The sequence below is a fragment of the Biomphalaria glabrata genome, chromosome 1 (genome assembly GCF_947242115.1).
Source record: "Biomphalaria glabrata chromosome 1, xgBioGlab47.1, whole genome shotgun sequence".
Classification (NCBI taxonomy): domain Eukaryota; kingdom Metazoa; phylum Mollusca; class Gastropoda; family Planorbidae; genus Biomphalaria; species Biomphalaria glabrata.
The window spans coordinates 23,264,686-23,281,489 of NC_074711.1; the positions used below are offsets into that span (position 1 = coordinate 23,264,686).

Here is a 16,804-nt window from a genome sequence, read left to right on the forward strand (position 1 = left end):
GTAAATCTCTTCTTTGGCATCATCATGGATTTCTCCACATTGCACCATGCGCAAAAATGATGCGCGACGGCACTTCGACTCTCTTTGGCTTTGTAAAAAACTCGAAGCTGGTGTTCCATTAGTATAGTTCCATGATTAAATTACAAATTAATGAACCTTTGACCTTTCATACGTGGATCTATTTACTTTTCTATTTCTTATTCACCATATCCATGTTACAGACTTAGATCAACATTTGAAAAGTATGACGGGGTACGGGCAGTGATTGGAACACGAGTAAGCTACATAGCTACAAAGCTGTTGCGTCTGTCTGAGTTTGTTTTACCATATTAGGGATTCTCGGGACTGTTATCTTCTGCATCAAGTCTTAGACTTCCTTAATAAGACTTCATAACTAAAAAGCTGGAAAACCATGTTTCAAAAAATAATTATTTGAAATGGAAAAAAAATCGCGAGACAGACAAATCGGGATATGACTGCAAACACTTGATCCAGAGTTACACTGACTTCACATCGCTATTAATGAGCTCAATAAACTCTTTCTTTCTCCGGAACTTCTTCATCCTTGACTGTGAATGGACTTCTGGCATGTGCAAACGTGATGTTAGGTGGATTTGTAAAGTAGGATGAAATTCTGTGCACATGCATGCGCTAATGTTCTTTCACAGAATATTATCATTTTATCTGTTTGTCAGGTTCAATGCTATTTTTCTCATAGTCAGCAGATACGGTTGGCAGCATGGAAATATTATTTTCTTATATTTTTGTTTTGCTAATTTTAACTTTCGTTCGGAAGAATCGATTGTTTCAGACAACTCTCTAGCTATGTTCATTTAATCCATGCAGTTATGCTTTTAGTTACTTGTAATTCTGGTGGCAGTGTCTTTGTTATTAGTCTTTGTCCATGAATCCGATGACTTTTAATTACTCATTTTTTTTACAAACTTTAAAAGCCAGACCAATATACTTCTAAAATTGAAGCACCGTCTTGTTAACACCACTAATATGTTTCAGAAAAGATTTTCTACTTTACCAAAAATCACATACTTTTGTAATATTTGTCAGTGGTTTTCAAAAACAAAACTCGTCTGTAAAATCACAATCTTTTTAACTACTTATCTGAACCTTCAAGTACTGGGTCGACAAAGTTTGGCATCACAATGATGTTGCATTTATTTCGGCGACATAGATTTGGCTTATTGAATTTCGTTACAAATAAAGACTTTTCAATTTCTGCTTGAACTATTTTTGTAAAACCAGATCGAAATTATATTTTCTTTTCTTAACGTTCCAGTGTGCGAGCACCATTGCCATATAGTGTTTCATAATGAAAATATTAGCTTCTATATCGTATGCCATAAACGATGGAGTATTATTCACTTAAACGAAATTGCTTTTTAATTTCGTCACGACGTTTACATTACATTTAAACTTTCAAAAAATAGTCAAATGCTGCGACTATTAAAATGTTTAAGATTATTCTGTTTCAGTTGTTTAAAACGTGTCTTCTAGAATGACCCAAAAAAATTGTGACTTCCAATTGAATTTTATTTTTACAATATTAAGTTTCTTACGTTAGAATAGACAAAAAACAATCCATGTTTTCGATGGTCTTAGGCGACCCCTGGCAAATCGTCAATCGACCCCCAAAGGGGTCGCGACCCACAGGTTGAGAACCCCTGGTTTAGACCAATAGAGTGTTGCCACGTCACAGGCCTGTACGACGTGGCAGTGAGCTATGGTCTCCACAGCCCACAGGTTGCGATATCGCAGGTCAGTGGTGAGGCCTTCTGTAACGATTGGTCTCGGTCATTTAGCATCGCCCAGCTCCACCGCTAGTACTCTTGGCTTCACGTCATAAGAAGCTCCACCGCTAGTACTCTTGGCTTCACGTCATGAGAAGCTCCACCGCTAGTACTCTTGGCTTCACGTCATGAGAAGCTCCACCGCTAGTACTCTTGGCTTCACGTCATGAGAAGCTCCACCGCTAGTACTCTTGGCTTCACGTCATGAGAAGCTCCACCACTAGTACTCTTGGCTTCACGTCATGAGAATCTCCACCGCTAGTACTCTTGGCTTCACGTCATGAGAAGCTCCACCGCTAGTACTCTTGGCTTCACGTCATGAGAAGCTCCACCGCTAGTACTCTTGGCTTCACGTCATGAGAAGCGATCGAGAGCTTGTGTTTCCCAGACGTAACTATCACACTCATTGAAGGAGCTGTAAAAAAAGTGTCTTTGTAACGCTTATGTTGACCCCCCCCCCTCCCGGTTGGGTTGCGACTGGGTAGCGTAGCCCAGGCTAAAATCAACTCAAACTGGACTGTTTGGTCAACATATTGTATCACATGTTGGGTCCTTTCCTAACCATTATTTGAAAATGATAGTTGGAAATTAATAAGTGATTTTTTATTCTTCTGTACTGATGGGCAAATATTTCTACAATCTGACAATAAATGCTGGTACCTGGCTTAGGACGCAACAACAAGTGCCAAAGAAGTTGTAGGAAGAAGGAGACAAAGAGAAGATGGTCATCAACAAGGGGAGGGGGAGTATTTTAGCCACTATGTGGAAAACATTTGAACACGGCCCTAGATGTTTGCATTAGCATGATAATTTCACAAATATTTCTATCACACACAGGCCCTATGTTTACAAGAATAAAGTGTAGAAAAAAAAACTTAAACTCATGTTCTAGACTGTTTTGTAAAAGCTTTGATAGCCCACATTTTTAGAAAACAAAGGATGCTGGTTGCATGGCAAAGTAGTTGATAATAATATGTCCAATACAAATTTTTAATCGTGGATAAATTGGACTTATTTTTAATTTCGTTATAAAGAAAATAATAAAAAAAACGTTTCTATTTAATCTTTCTTTCTTCCCTCCCGGCTTGTTTTAAAAGTTGATCTATGTTGTAGGCTTACAAAAATAATATGCTTGGGTCATTTGTAAAAAATCTGAAGCCTGGCCGTGTGGTATGAGCCACTTAAGGATAGATCGGGGCATCATGGTCCGAAGTTAGAAGCCTGTACTTTGGCAGGAAGTCTAGAATACTCAATAATCATCTCTGAAGTCTGAAACTTATACTACAAGACTTGAAGTAGACTAACATCTAAGACGATCAAAAGTGATGGTGAAATGGTTTTTTTGATAGTTGTTTCCGATTTAGTGTCACTGTCTTGAACCTGTTTTAGAGTGAGATTTTGCAATGGTAGAGGCCTCACAGCAGTAAGACCATTATGAAGTGAAATGTGTAGTTGAGCAACTTGAACTAGTTGTATCAGATAAGATCTGTGTGTGTGAACATCACTGGCTGCTTATTTATCTTGGCAAGAAACATATATTACATACATTTTTTAAAACTGATCTTTGGCCAAGTTGACCAGATGATTTTGTTCTCATGTCATCCAATCAGGAACCAGATTTGAAAAACAAAGTAAGAGATAAGAGTTACACCAAAATACAAACTTCTTACATAGCACACACACACATTTGGTAAGTTATTTCAAGAAGACCTTTGCCTTGTTTCTTCGATGTAACAGTAACTTGGACGGCTACCTGGTCGTTCGGATTCATCGATGGTCCCGGGTTCAATCCCTCCCCGCTTCCATCCCCCGTACTGTGTGAGATTCGGACTAGGAAGTAAATCTTTAACTCTGAAGGAACATCCGAAACATGTCAAACATTTGACAACTTAAGTGTTTTCATTTATCCTTCAATGAAATGGCCTGCATTATATATAAAATACATCTAGAAAATTAATCAGCTTATTTTGTTTGCTAAGATGATTGTGTAGAATTTGAAAAAGGTATTTTCTCTTAATTATGATGGCATGGTTGTGTAATTGCACTTAAGAAAGAATAAATAAGACAAAAAAAAAAAAGGAAAAAAAAAAGTTTAATATTTTATTATCTAACTATGCCTCCACACAGTATACAGACATGTTTTTGTTTCAATAACTTGGTACCTGACGAAGACAAAAAAAAAAAAAAATATTTAAAAATTTAAACTTATTAAAAATTAACTTTGGAATTATATGTAAAAATATAAAAAGTCATTGAATTTTGGATCATGTTCTAATGTCATAATAATGGACTTCAACCTCTCATTTCCCCCAACAAACTTTTTCAAAACAATCTCAAAGTTGTCACTTTGTCAATAACTTAACCTTCACTTTGAGTGTGCTCTTGTGAATCCTTAACTCTCTCCAGTACTGGTACATCTTCCAAATAATGTGATATCAAGCATAATTTTCTTCATATCCTTCATAGCAACAATTTTCTTGTGAACTTTTTTTGTAGCTCTCTCCAACTGTCAATGCTTTCCCCTTCACCGAAGTTGCTGAGTCAGCTTCCTTGTCCAAACCAAGATAGCTTCATGTTAAGACAAACCACTTTCTCATCAACATCATGGCACCTAACCTAGTAATTAGGCCTATCCTTTAGTACAACAGACTTGACAACAGTTCTTTGCTTCAAAGCAGTCTTTAAAAAATGCAGCATGTACACTGCGCAAGTGATAAAACTTATGGTATAGACTGTCAATATTTTTTTTTAAAAGGTTGTTTGCTTTGGTGTATACCCTCATGGATATTACCTAAGTGATCCGCACCCAAACATTCCACCAACTGGACAAACTTATTCAAAACATATGCATTACTGACCTGACAGCTGCTGCAAGTCAAGTGCGCTATGACCACAAGCCTCACATTTTCTAGCAGACATCATGCAAGGAATAAAAGTTATACAGCATAACTCTGTGGATATTAACATGGAACAATTTTTAAATTGCTAAGTCAGTAAAATAAATTTGTATGAATAAAAGTGTTTATTAAATAATTAACATTTAAAAATTTTTTAGTTCTTTTTCATGATGTTCCATTTCAATGAAAGATGCTAAGAAAACAGCTTTGCATTTATTTACGTTGGACCATAACAAGCCATTATTCTTCAATCTTATGTAAAAACTCTAATCACTAAAATTCACAATTGAGTGTACTAGCTTTGGAGCAAACATTGTCAATATGCTGGAACCTTTCAATGAATGTGCTAATGAACTGGTAAAGGAGGACACAGTAATGAAAGTCCCACACAGGAGACAAACCCTGAATGTCCATAGATTTAAGATTCTCACAGGCCAGAGAAAGGGCTACATAGACGTTTAAAGTGTAAAAGATAACTCAAGTGTCCTTCATCCCATACTACTATAGTAAAAAGAGTAAAGTTCCCGCTTTAGACCTAGCAATCTATAGGGCAGATAATGTTAATGTCATGTTTCATTGACCAACGGTCAACAAGCAGGGTGTCATGTAGCCAGCACAATGAACAACCATCTTTACTTTCCCATACGCATGTCAGGTGGCCTCAGGGGCGCCCTAAAAATCCCAAAATTCAAAATCCCAGTCACCGAGATTTGAGCCCAGGACCCCAGGTTTGGAAGCCAAGTGTTTAACCACTCAGCCACCGTACCCCACATATTATGTAACCTAACAATAAATAATGCTTTTACATTCTCTTAGTTAATTTGTCTAAATTTAGGAAGGGCATGTGAATATAATTAACACACAAATAAAAGAAAAAAAAACAACTTACTAATTTTATGACCTTTGGAGCACTGAGCTACAAGAGCTTCTTCAGGCAAATGATGTAAATGTAATCCAATGTTAAGGTCAGATACGTTATACACAAATTTTTTATACATAAGAATATATATATATAGTGTTTTGGTCAATGAGGTATGCAATTATAAATTAGCAATGCATCAAAACAGAATAAAATGTTTTATACTTTACAAAACATGGATTAAATAACAGAATGAAATTAAACCTTAATTAGAAAGCTATGAATTAATGGTTTAATTCTATTTCCATTGCATAACAAAGAATAATAACAAATGAATGGGTTTTTTTAATTCTCAAAATCTGTACAGAAGAAATGGCTGCACTAGTGATGAATCTTGCAATGCTTTACATCCAATGCTGTTCTCAGCAAGTCTGCACTACTTTGGCCTGTCCATTCCATGAAGCCTTTCAGCCTTCTCTTTATCAGTTTTATATTCTGAAAACTTGAATAAACTCTTTAGGATAGTTTTCATGAGACTGATCTTGTAATCACATGAAGCCATTTATCTTGAACAATACAGAGAAAGTTGGAAAATGGGCTGATGTTCATGAATATTTTTTATAATTTGTTATATGTTTGCAATATTCTTCTTCTTCTTCTAGTCAGCTTTTTGCTGCTGAGCTGTCAGCTCTTTTGCAGACTGTTCAGCACTGCCGTGCAGGGTGTTGTTTATGTTGAGCTGTAGTGGTAGTAGGGTCTGCCTAAGACTAAGGTGGAATAGGAAGAGCATTAAAAAAGGATATGGTTTATGGTTTCATAAAGGTGGGCGCAGTGTCAACAAAGGCGGAGTTGTGTGGAATTTATTTTGTTAAGACGGTAATTTAAAAGAGTTGTGTGTCCTGTCCCTAGTTGGAAGATTGTAGATTGCTTTCGGGGGAGGAAGTTAATACTGTCCAGTTTGTTAGGCATGGTCATTTCTTTGTACATGGCTCTGCCTGTTTCCTGATGCCCATTGGTTGAGCCACTCCTCTTTGAAATTGTTGACTAACATTGACCTTAGGGTGAGGTAGTTAACAGGTCTATCAGGTTGTTACATACATGATCCTGCCTTTGATAGTTTATCGGAATTGATGGTGGCTTTGAAGGCCGATCTGTAGAAATATATATGGATAGCTGTTTTTGGATAGCTTTCAATTGTTTCGAGTGTACCTACTTTGAGTTCCAGTGGATTTGATTCTTTTGTTAGGGTATTATTTATTTAGTTGTTTATAGTCAAGTCCAGAAGTTATGTTTGAAAATATGGTAATTTTTTCTGTTATTGGGTAGATGGTGTTTTAGGGCTAGTTCGTCATTAAGTTGAATCATAGTTCTTTGCTTTTTTTTCCTATTTCTCTGTGTTAGTAGTTTATTAGGATGGTCGTCCTCCAACCTTCTGAATCTCTCAATGGCTTCTAGTGCTGCTTTGTTGCACCTTAACTTCAGAAGTTCAATATTGGAGTCTATTTCACAGGCTGCTGTGGGAGTAGTTCTCATACCACCACTGATTAGATGCAAGGCTTGGTTTTGGATTGTGTCTAATGATGATTGGTAGGTTTTGTTGGCAGCTACATGTATGGAGAGACAGTTATCCATGACAGATCTGACATATCTAGTGTACAACTGTCTTAAGGTTTTCTTTTCAGCTCCCCAGGATGTTCCTGCTAGGTGTTTTATTATGTTTAATTTTTGTGATGCCTTTTCTTTTAAATCTGCCATAAAGTGTTTTAGAGACAGTCTTTGGTCTAGTTTTACACCAAGATATGTTGGAGTTTCTTCTCTATTTATTGGTTGTGAGTATGTTTGCAATTTAAAATGGTAAGAAGTTTATGCAAACAGTTCATTTGTACAGTTAAATATGCCTCTCAGGATCTGTTTTGTATTTCCACAAAAGAATACTGACAAAAACCAAGGATCATATAAGTATACAGGTAAAATTCAGAAGTCCTCTCTCATGTATGTAGCGGTGACTTAACAGTTGGCTGGAGTTGGCTCAAGAGTTATCACTATTCAGGTGCAAGACCAAAGAAGACAAAATGAAAAGGCATAAAATATAAAGCAACAATACAATTCTTACATTTAATGTCAAATAAATCAATTCAGTCTTGTATTTGTTTGCTAAAAAAAATCTTTAAAACAAAAAATTAAATCTATAGGCAAGAGGAAAAAAATCTGAAAGAGAAAGTGGAGTTGGATTGGGCATACTTAGATAAAATCACCATTAGTACTGATAATGATGTGGAACAAAGAACACCACAGGAAGAAGCACATGGCAATGTGAACTTGAAGCAGATACCCCAGCAAACTTTTAGTAGTACAAAATGTGGAGTGTCCTTGCTCTTCATCAAATGTAATACTGGATAAAACAAAAGTGTTCTCTAGTTCAACATTTTTTTTTTGATGTTCTCTTGAACAGGTTTCTCCAAGCTGCTGATGTGAAGAAGTTTTGGAAGACTTAGTGCATGATTTCAAAATCTCTACTGATGGGAACTGCGTTACTGGTTTACGCTTTCTTTTAACAATTGTTTTGAGGAGTAGAAACATCAAGTGCTAAATAAGTTGTTATGATATATATTTAGCTATTTAGAGTAATTTGTGTATTAATCTCGAGACCAAAAGAGGAGATAAAATAAGACCAGAAATTTGACATCTTTAGAGATGCTAGAAGGGATGACAATAGAGACGCTTAGAGAGAAGACTCGAACACCATTTTTCCCTTGTAAATAAACACTTTAAATGTTTGCTAAGCGTTAGTCAGTTATTTCAAGAAAGTCTGAAATGCCGAGCAGCTGTGTGAATTTGCATGAGATAGAATAGTTCTGATTGGAGGATAACAGAATTAAATTTTTACCATTACTCTATTGTTGGAAAAAATGTAAGGATGACATCAATTTTGTTTTAGACCAGTAGCATTTCTATAATTACAGAAATATTTAATTAGCATCTTTGTTTTACGACTATATTAATTTTATTTTAACATTATGGTTTTAAGATTAAATACATCAATTTGACGTCCAAAAGGTTTGCTTTTATACTATACCTTATATTTTCTGAATATTTATAGTTTTAGGTAGCAAAATATCATCAATATTTTAAGCAAGCTAGGTTTTAGGAAGGACTAATTTATTATTTCTTTAAGCAACCTAAATTTAAGGTAGGACTATATCTTTACATCCTTCTTATTTAAAGCATTGCTAATTTGTATTTTATCTATCATTTAAAACTGCTGCATCCCCTCCCCCCAAATAAATACAATATTTTCGCCCGTATAACCTGCACACACCTATAGCCAGCGAATGCATATAGCCTGCACAAATTAAAAAAAAATAAAAATAAATAAATAAAAAGTAAAAACAAAATTGTACAACCAGCACTCTTATATACCCTGCATGTGCAAAGCGTGACTTGCAGTAAACTACCGGTACATTAAGTTGTTGCTCATCAGTCCCTCGAGATGCAATCATGCTCCAGTTGTGCTAACAAATAGAGTGCAACACGCATGAGAAATATCTGAACAAAGCAAACAATAGGGGATATAAAGACCCACCGGTATGTCCATAGTTTCTGTTATGCTATGTAAAATAAATTGTGTAAACCTAACACCGTTGTATACCCACACAGCTGCCATTCGTTTGTAAAAACTTGTATAACCCACAGGTTATAGGACTAAATAATACAGTAAATAAAACATTTCTTGAAAGATTTAGATGCTCCATATCAAAAAGGATATCATTAGGACAAATCATGCAGCCAGGAAGAACAGCATCTTGACAAACACTGTTGAGTGTTTTTATATCAACTGTTTCTCCTAAAACTCTCAATCTGGAATCTTTACAATTGACCCAGTCCAACATGGCTTTCAACACTTGTACATCTGCCAATGGAATAAAAAACAAAAAACAAAGTTAAAAAGATTGTGTGGAAACACAAACTTAGAATCAGCCCTGGAGTGGTCTACTCAGGTAAAAAGACAGTTTTCAATATTTTCAGCAAGACTATAAGAAGCTATGAACTATCAACAACCACAACCCTATCTCTGACAATACATAATAGAAGACATGTGTACCCATCAAAAGTTTTACAGATATGAAAAAACTGCTTGCATATTTAATTATTATTCACTTTCAGAAAACAAAAAAAGAAGCTGTTGCATTAAAACTTTGACAAAGGTCTAAAATATTATGATGTACGATTTTCAATATCTTTTCTAGTTTCTGCGATCTAACCAGGACAGACAGAAAGACCACACAAAACTAAAAAAAAAAAGTGGCTATTCCACTTTCGGGGGCCACTAAAAACATCTAAATGTAAAATCTCATTTGAAGTTATTTTGTAATCTAAGTCTTATAATAAAACATTATTAGTTTTAAAAAAAAAAAAAGGCGAAGATTAATGTGAAGTAAACCTTGATCAAGTAACTGTGTCATATCTTGCTGTAGAACTGATCCAACATACTTCAATAGTAACTTCTCTGTCACATTGCTAAATGGGGATAATTCCTCCAGAAGCTAAGAGAATGTAATATAAATATCAGTAAGGTTTTTTCTCATGTAAATTTAACTATAACTAATTACATTACTTTATATATATATATATAAATATATATTTTTTTTTAAACATTGTAAACAAGAAACCTACATGTTCTCTAACATTCAGACTAATCCAGTACTTTAAACATCTAGTTATGTCTCTGAAAACAAAATTCATGGTATGATCATAACATTTGCTAGAATCAACAACACTAATGTGTATTGTAAATTTCCTTTATATATTCCAGTCTATTCCACTAAACAGAGCTCAAGGTAATTTAGACTTTTGTTACCAGTACACAAACCTGAGAATTTGCAGTGATGGAATGGTATCACACTTGTCTAAATAATGACATATGTCAAAAAATTCTGTAGGGTTGCAGCAAGAATTGAATGAGTTTTCAATGCACACTCTCAAATAAACCATTAAATGCTGTGGTGAACCTGAGGAATACAATGTTTGGTTTTTACCTTAATGAAAAACTACATAAAAATAATTCTTAACATTAGACCTGTAACTTAAGTGTAGTGAAAGGTACCCATCAAGAAGCAGATGTGATGGAGTTTACCTGTTTACATGATCAACTTATATTACCTGTACTTGTCAATGTATTGTGCACTAACTCTACGGACGGCTTGTCTGGGCAGAACAATATGACCTGTTAATTGTGACACGTAATCAGATTTTGCAATGGTAGATTAAATTTAATATATATCTATATATATATCTATATCTATATATCTATATATATATCTATATATATATATCTATATATATATCTATATATATATAGTATATAAGGCTTGTCGTCGAGTGGCTAAGACATATTTTAAATAGGGAACTAAAGCTTACCTTATGTCGACTGTTAACTCTCTTACTAATTTCATAGTATTTTGATCTGCCATTTAACCTGTTAAAAAAAATAATAATAATAAATTTTGGAATATAAATCAATGTAAGTTTGAGAGATTTGATATTAAGCTTACTTCAACAAGACGTTATTATAAAGAGTTAGATTTTTAAAAATTAATACAGCTCAACCTGCAAATATATGTAGTTTGAACAAAGTACTTACTTGTTAGCACTGAGAAAAAGGCAGGAATATTCTGATTTACTAAGCCCCTTACATAACCACTGTACTTTGGGATCTTTTTGTAGACAAGTCAGGTTAACACTTGTAAGATCCAGTGTTATCTCACCTGCAAACAAATACATTTTGCAATTTAAAAAAATATTCAAAATGAATACCTAAAAATATACTATTATTACCACTACACATAAAATGTCTGATTAGCTTTATTAATGAGGATTTTTCAACAAAATCTTTAGTTTGTTGTCTTTTGATGTAACTGTGATTGTTTATATTATCAGATATTTTTTCTGTAGTACATTCTCATATTATGCATTTGAAAATGAAGTAAATTTAACTGCTTGAATAGCTGAAGAGAACAAACCTTTTTCTTCTGTACATTTGAAGTTAAAAATGTCACCACTTAGAGAGGCTACTGCGCCATGTCTTCCAAACACACTAATGGCTATGTAAACAAAAATAATTAAATACTACATTTTACTTTCATTTTTTAAATTTTTTTAAAGAGTTTAAATAGAAATGCTATGATGTGAAAACATTTAAATTAGAAATAAAAACATACATGAAAGTTGTAGTTCTGATTCCAAGTGGTAGTGCCTTACGAAGTTAACCAAACCATCTTTGACAGCATAGACAAAAAGGAAATACTGTTTACAGGCCAGCAACACATTTGTTCCCTAGAGGCAAGTAAACAAAAAAAAAAACAACAAATTAGTGATCAACATACAACAAAGCAGAGACAAGCACAATACTATACACTGACCTCATTAGTTTTTGACCATCCCAAATCATCAATGGCTAAGTTATCTGCATGGAGATCTGAAAATATTTCTTTAATGTTCACTAAACATGTTTCATCACTTTCAGTGGACACCTTTAGCAGTCTAATTGACCCATCTATGTAACCAATGGAGAGAATACCTGTGAATAATAATTGTTATCAAATGACTTGTTAGTGAAATGTTAGTTGTATCATCACAGCTTCCTTCATTGATGAAGGAAATTTAAAATAGATCTATCTGCTAAATGAAAATGATCAATTACAAACCCTCTGAAGGACTTAGGGTCTGCCATTTTAAGGCTGTTACTGTTGATTTATAATAATCTGAACACAGGAAAATAAAATTATCATCCCTATAGAAGAAATGTTAAAAAAAAAGTGAAAATGATTACTATAAAAATCGCAGTAGTAAAAGTCATGAAGATGTAGATTAGGTCATAATGTAATGCACCATCAGCTTATAAAAGTCATGAAGATGTAGATAATAATGCAATGAACCCTGAACTAAAAAAAGTCATGATGTATGTTGCCACGCTGAGGCTTCCATTTTTTTATATTGATAATATATTTTGAATTTTAAATTAGGAAGGAAAATATCTCAAACTGCTGCATGTAGCTAGGTTTGTAGTACATACAGTCAACTAGTAGAGTATTTAAGAAAAGCTTACATGTACCATATCTAGATGTAGATCTGATAATATTAAGAGTAAGTAAATGTAGACCTGATAGTAAGAATTTGTAAATTAGATTATAATCAGAGTAACTAACTAAATTCTAATGGTCTGTAGATCTGGTTGTATGTAGTATAAGTAGGTGTACATAAGTTAGCTATATGATTTAAACTTTCTTATAGCATTTTACATTAAACTGCATAACTTACTTAATCTGAACTTTGGAAAAGAAGGAAATGAAAAAGATGTGCAATAAAATAAAAATCATCTTTTAAAAGTAAGACATGATCTAGTTATTAAAACATTTGCATAAGTTCACACATGGCAGCAACTGTAAATAAACAGGGGTAACTGAAAGATATTACTTTAATAGATTATTTTTCCCTTCATTTTTCATGACTTAACATTTTAACTAGATGTAACACTGAGTCATAAATATAATATAATATAATATAATTTAAAAAAATTATAGTTAAAATGAAAATACAGAATTAAAATACTTCTTACAGGCATTTCATGTCATTCCTAACTTTCCAAAGACTCACTCGACCATTCTTGGAACCAGTAAACAAGAGTAAAATTAATGGTTCAGACTCTGAATGTGTCTTTAAAATACTTGACCACTCAATTTCTATAAACAAAAAAATCGTTTTTAAAATGACTTTGAAACTGTAGAACATTAGAAGCAAGAATAAATATGACAGTTATATTAAATATTTTCTAAATCATTGTTTTTAATTTAAAGGTGTTTTTTCATATGCTACTTACCAACTGTTGACATATTATAAATTAGATCCACATAGTTGTCAAAATCTATGTCAACCCCAATGGTTAAAGGTAATTTGAGATTTGATGAGGCTTGTACTTTTATTAAAAGACTACATTCTAAAAACTAAAAGCAAAATAGGAAAATGATTTTCAATTTATATTTAGACTAGACTTTAATCATTTTGTGAATTAAAAAATGCAGCTTAGTTAAAAAAAAAAAAAAAGCATATTATATTATTATATTGATCAAATGAACAGAAAATATATAATGTGTTACTGTTAATTATTAAAAAAAAAAAAAAAACAAGGGAAAAAACTTACAATTTTCCATTCTCCAGTTTGTTCACTAAAGATAATCAGCTGATGACTATATGTTAAGACAGCTAGCAAACAATGTGGGCTAGGTTAGATACAAAATAAAGAAATATGTATTTATAAAATGAATTTGAAAAAAAAAAAAAGAGTAAGGATTAAAATAAAAGATTATTACAAAATAACCACCTCGCAATTGTTTCAAAAACATTTTTTAAAATATTAATATATATAAATGTACTTATTCTCAACCGCAATATTAATTAAAAAAACAAACAAACTAGAAATAAGTTAAACTCACCCCATAAAATCATAATCTACAGGTGAAAATTTGGCTAGCTTAAATGTATTCCAAATTTCCAGCGGATAAATATAAGCATTACAGAGTGTAGCATCTGTTAAAAATCTTTCTTTTTCAGCTTTAAAAAAAAAAAAAAAAAAAAAAAGGAAAACATGGATTATATTTAGTATTTTAAACAATTGAATAAAAGATTATCCTATATTTTATAACGCTAGCAGGTCCTTGCATTATAAACTTCTTGGATGATGGAAAAAAAAAAAAAAGTAGTCAAATTATACTTTAAACTTAAAGCATTGCAAGATGTACAAGTTGAATGTTAAATCATGGATGGCCAAAGCTGTTAACAATTCAAAGTTGAACCCTATGTTACCCACATCAGTTCACCATATCATTTTAGTCATTAACAATTATTCAAGATAAACAAACATTCCTACAGGTAAATTTAAGAAGGAAGGAACTTTTATTAGGTAGTAGCAGCATTTTTAAATGATAAAGAGACAAACAAAACTGAATTTTCTAAAGGGGAATATAAAACTTTATACTACAATACACAATTGTCTGTTAGTAAATATAATATGGCTGATGGTTAAGGTAGCCAGCACAATGATCAACCACCTTTACTTTTCTCAACCAAAGTCAGGTGACATTAGGATGGACTCAAGGGTGTCTAAAAATAAAGAAATTAAAAATCCAAGTCTTCACTGAGATTTGAACCCAGGATTCGGTTTGAAAGCCAATCGCTTTACCATTCAGCCCACAGTTTGTTTTATCATATTATAGGCATCTATGCTGTTTTAATAGTTAAAATCTAAGTCAAGATGTCTCATTGACCTAAATCTATCTTGTTTAGGGCAAATTTACATACACCCTAAGATCCCTGCTATTATCTAAGCAGTGTTTATGCCTAATTTCATCATATTTTTGTCAGACATGTATATACCTCCACCTTACATTCTACTATATATATTAGATTATAATAGAAATATACAGGTCTATCATTTGTATTAGAAACAATTATTTAATTTTTATAACAAATATTCTTAAATTGTAGATTCATTCCTTTATACTTAAATGTAATTAAAAACTTACTAGTTCTAGCAAATAATTTACATTAGCCTTACAACAAAATAATTACATTTGAAATACAGATACATTTTTTTTTATAGCATTTGATATTTTGAGGTTAAGCTTTGAGAAATACTACTTACAGTAGTAAACATCAAACTTACTTTCATTTAAGTTTGAAAATGAATTTTTTAAATGAAGTATTCCTTCAGGGAAGCAACATTTATTGAGACTCAAGATGTCAAATATTTTATGAAGAATGGTTTTAAATGCATAACCATTGTACTCCGCACAGGTCTGGGAAAGGAAAATTAAAAAATAATAATAAAAAAATTACATTATGAGTTTAAAAGCAAAAGTAAAAGAGGAGTTTAATAACTTATTGGTATTTTTTATTTTGTTTTGAATTATAATTTATAAATGGACCTTCTCTATAGGGTTGTATATATAATGTGATATGGTAGCATTGTGATGGATGGGATAATTTATTACGTGGTTATATGTTGGGTAGTTTATTTGATATTGTACCAATATTACTAGATAGATAAAAAAAAAAGTAAAGCTTTCTTTAAAAAAAACAAAAGGTTTAAAGGATTGAAAAAACTTATTTTCCATATTTCTAATACCAATAATTTACATGGGTGATGGTAGCCAGCCCGCTAACCAACACCTAACTTTGCCTAGACGTTTTCAACCTAACATCAGCATGCTCTGAAGAGACACAACATTACAAAGGAAAAAAAAAAAGACTTAGTAAATATTAAAAGCTAGGCTTACAATATGGCCTCCTTCAGTCACGAACGACTATGGATCATCTTGGTGAGATGAATGCCTGGACATTAGCTGTGGTCGGAACGATGTCGTCCACACATCAGTTCCCCCCTCTCCACGCAGCTGATGTATCCAAAGGAACGGCAGTGCTGATACAGTTTGGGGTCAGCGGCATCGCAGGTTCTTCCAGAGTGTAGCACTGGGTGCTGCAAACTGCTTTAGGGTCACCAGCTCCTGATTTTTCTTCAGGGTTGACTCCCGAAGACTTTCCCATGATTGGGTATAGCAGCAAGGCAACAGAGGTTTGAATTCAGAGTTTTCCTTTTCCTAGGTGGGTAGCCAGACATGGCTAATGAGCCCCTCCTACCCGAAGCTTACTGGTTAAGGCACCAGTTACTTGCCTTTGCCCCTTCTCCTGTTAGTGAGAAGAGTTCCGCCGGACTCAATATCTGAGCCACAGGTGAAGGCCATCCTTATTTCAAGGCTCACAGTGTATTTAATAAAATGTTAGTAAAATCAAAGGCTTTACTGCAAAATTAAAATAAAAGTAATATTTCTGAGACAAAGGACTTTTTACTAAGGCAAACATACACGTGGAACTCCAAACATAACATTTTCTTCAGAACTTACTTTGTAAGTAAAAAACATCTTACTGAGTCAATGTCTAATTCTTTTAACCACTGTGTGTGCTGATAAGTGAAAATTATGCTCTTTTAGCATTAGTATGATACTTAAGATGTAATAAAAAAATAAAATCACACAAATAATTTTAAATAAATAAATAAATATTAAGGATCTTCAGGTAACAAGCTTGTTTTGAGCAGTCCTGAATGTATGAGCTGATATTAATTATGTTTTGTTTGTTTACATGTTTTGGATGTTCCTTCACAGTTAAAGATAATCTACTTCTTAGTCAAA

At 33.1% G+C, this 16,804-nt stretch overlaps 1 protein-coding gene and 1 long non-coding RNA gene across 6 annotated transcripts in view; one reads left to right on the forward strand and one right to left on the reverse strand.

Annotated features, from left to right (window-relative positions):
* The window catches only part of LOC129926256 (uncharacterized), a 27,012-nt gene extending 22,316 nt beyond the window's left edge, over positions 1–4,696 (forward strand). The window contains exon 3 of the long non-coding RNA XR_008777889.1: positions 4,561–4,696. This is a non-coding gene — a long non-coding RNA (uncharacterized LOC129926256). The remainder of the gene's footprint in view (positions 1–4,560) is intronic.
* The window catches only part of LOC106080102 (uncharacterized), an 18,397-nt gene continuing 5,471 nt past the window's right edge, over positions 3,879–16,804 (reverse strand). For all 5 annotated transcript variants that reach the window (XM_056029012.1, XM_056029006.1, XM_056028980.1 and 2 more), the window contains exons 3-21: positions 15,280–15,412; positions 14,051–14,168; positions 13,759–13,837; positions 13,438–13,561; positions 13,177–13,300; positions 12,266–12,351; positions 11,981–12,138; positions 11,780–11,894; positions 11,582–11,662; positions 11,203–11,326; positions 10,980–11,037; positions 10,722–10,785; positions 10,432–10,570; positions 10,236–10,287; positions 10,003–10,105; positions 9,326–9,471; positions 5,592–5,649; positions 4,664–4,756; positions 3,879–3,967 (exon numbers count right to left, since the gene is read on the reverse strand). In XM_056029012.1, the coding sequence (XP_055884987.1) occupies positions 3,909–3,967; positions 4,664–4,756; positions 5,592–5,649; positions 9,326–9,471; positions 10,003–10,105; positions 10,236–10,287; positions 10,432–10,570; positions 10,722–10,785; positions 10,980–11,037; positions 11,203–11,326; positions 11,582–11,662; positions 11,780–11,894; positions 11,981–12,138; positions 12,266–12,351; positions 13,177–13,300; positions 13,438–13,561; positions 13,759–13,837; positions 14,051–14,168; positions 15,280–15,412 (1,914 nt within the window). In that variant the 3' untranslated portion in view covers positions 3,879–3,908. The remainder of the gene's footprint in view (positions 3,968–4,663; positions 4,757–5,591; positions 5,650–9,325; positions 9,472–10,002; positions 10,106–10,235; positions 10,288–10,431; positions 10,571–10,721; positions 10,786–10,979; positions 11,038–11,202; positions 11,327–11,581; positions 11,663–11,779; positions 11,895–11,980; positions 12,139–12,265; positions 12,352–13,176; positions 13,301–13,437; positions 13,562–13,758; positions 13,838–14,050; positions 14,169–15,279; positions 15,413–16,804) is intronic.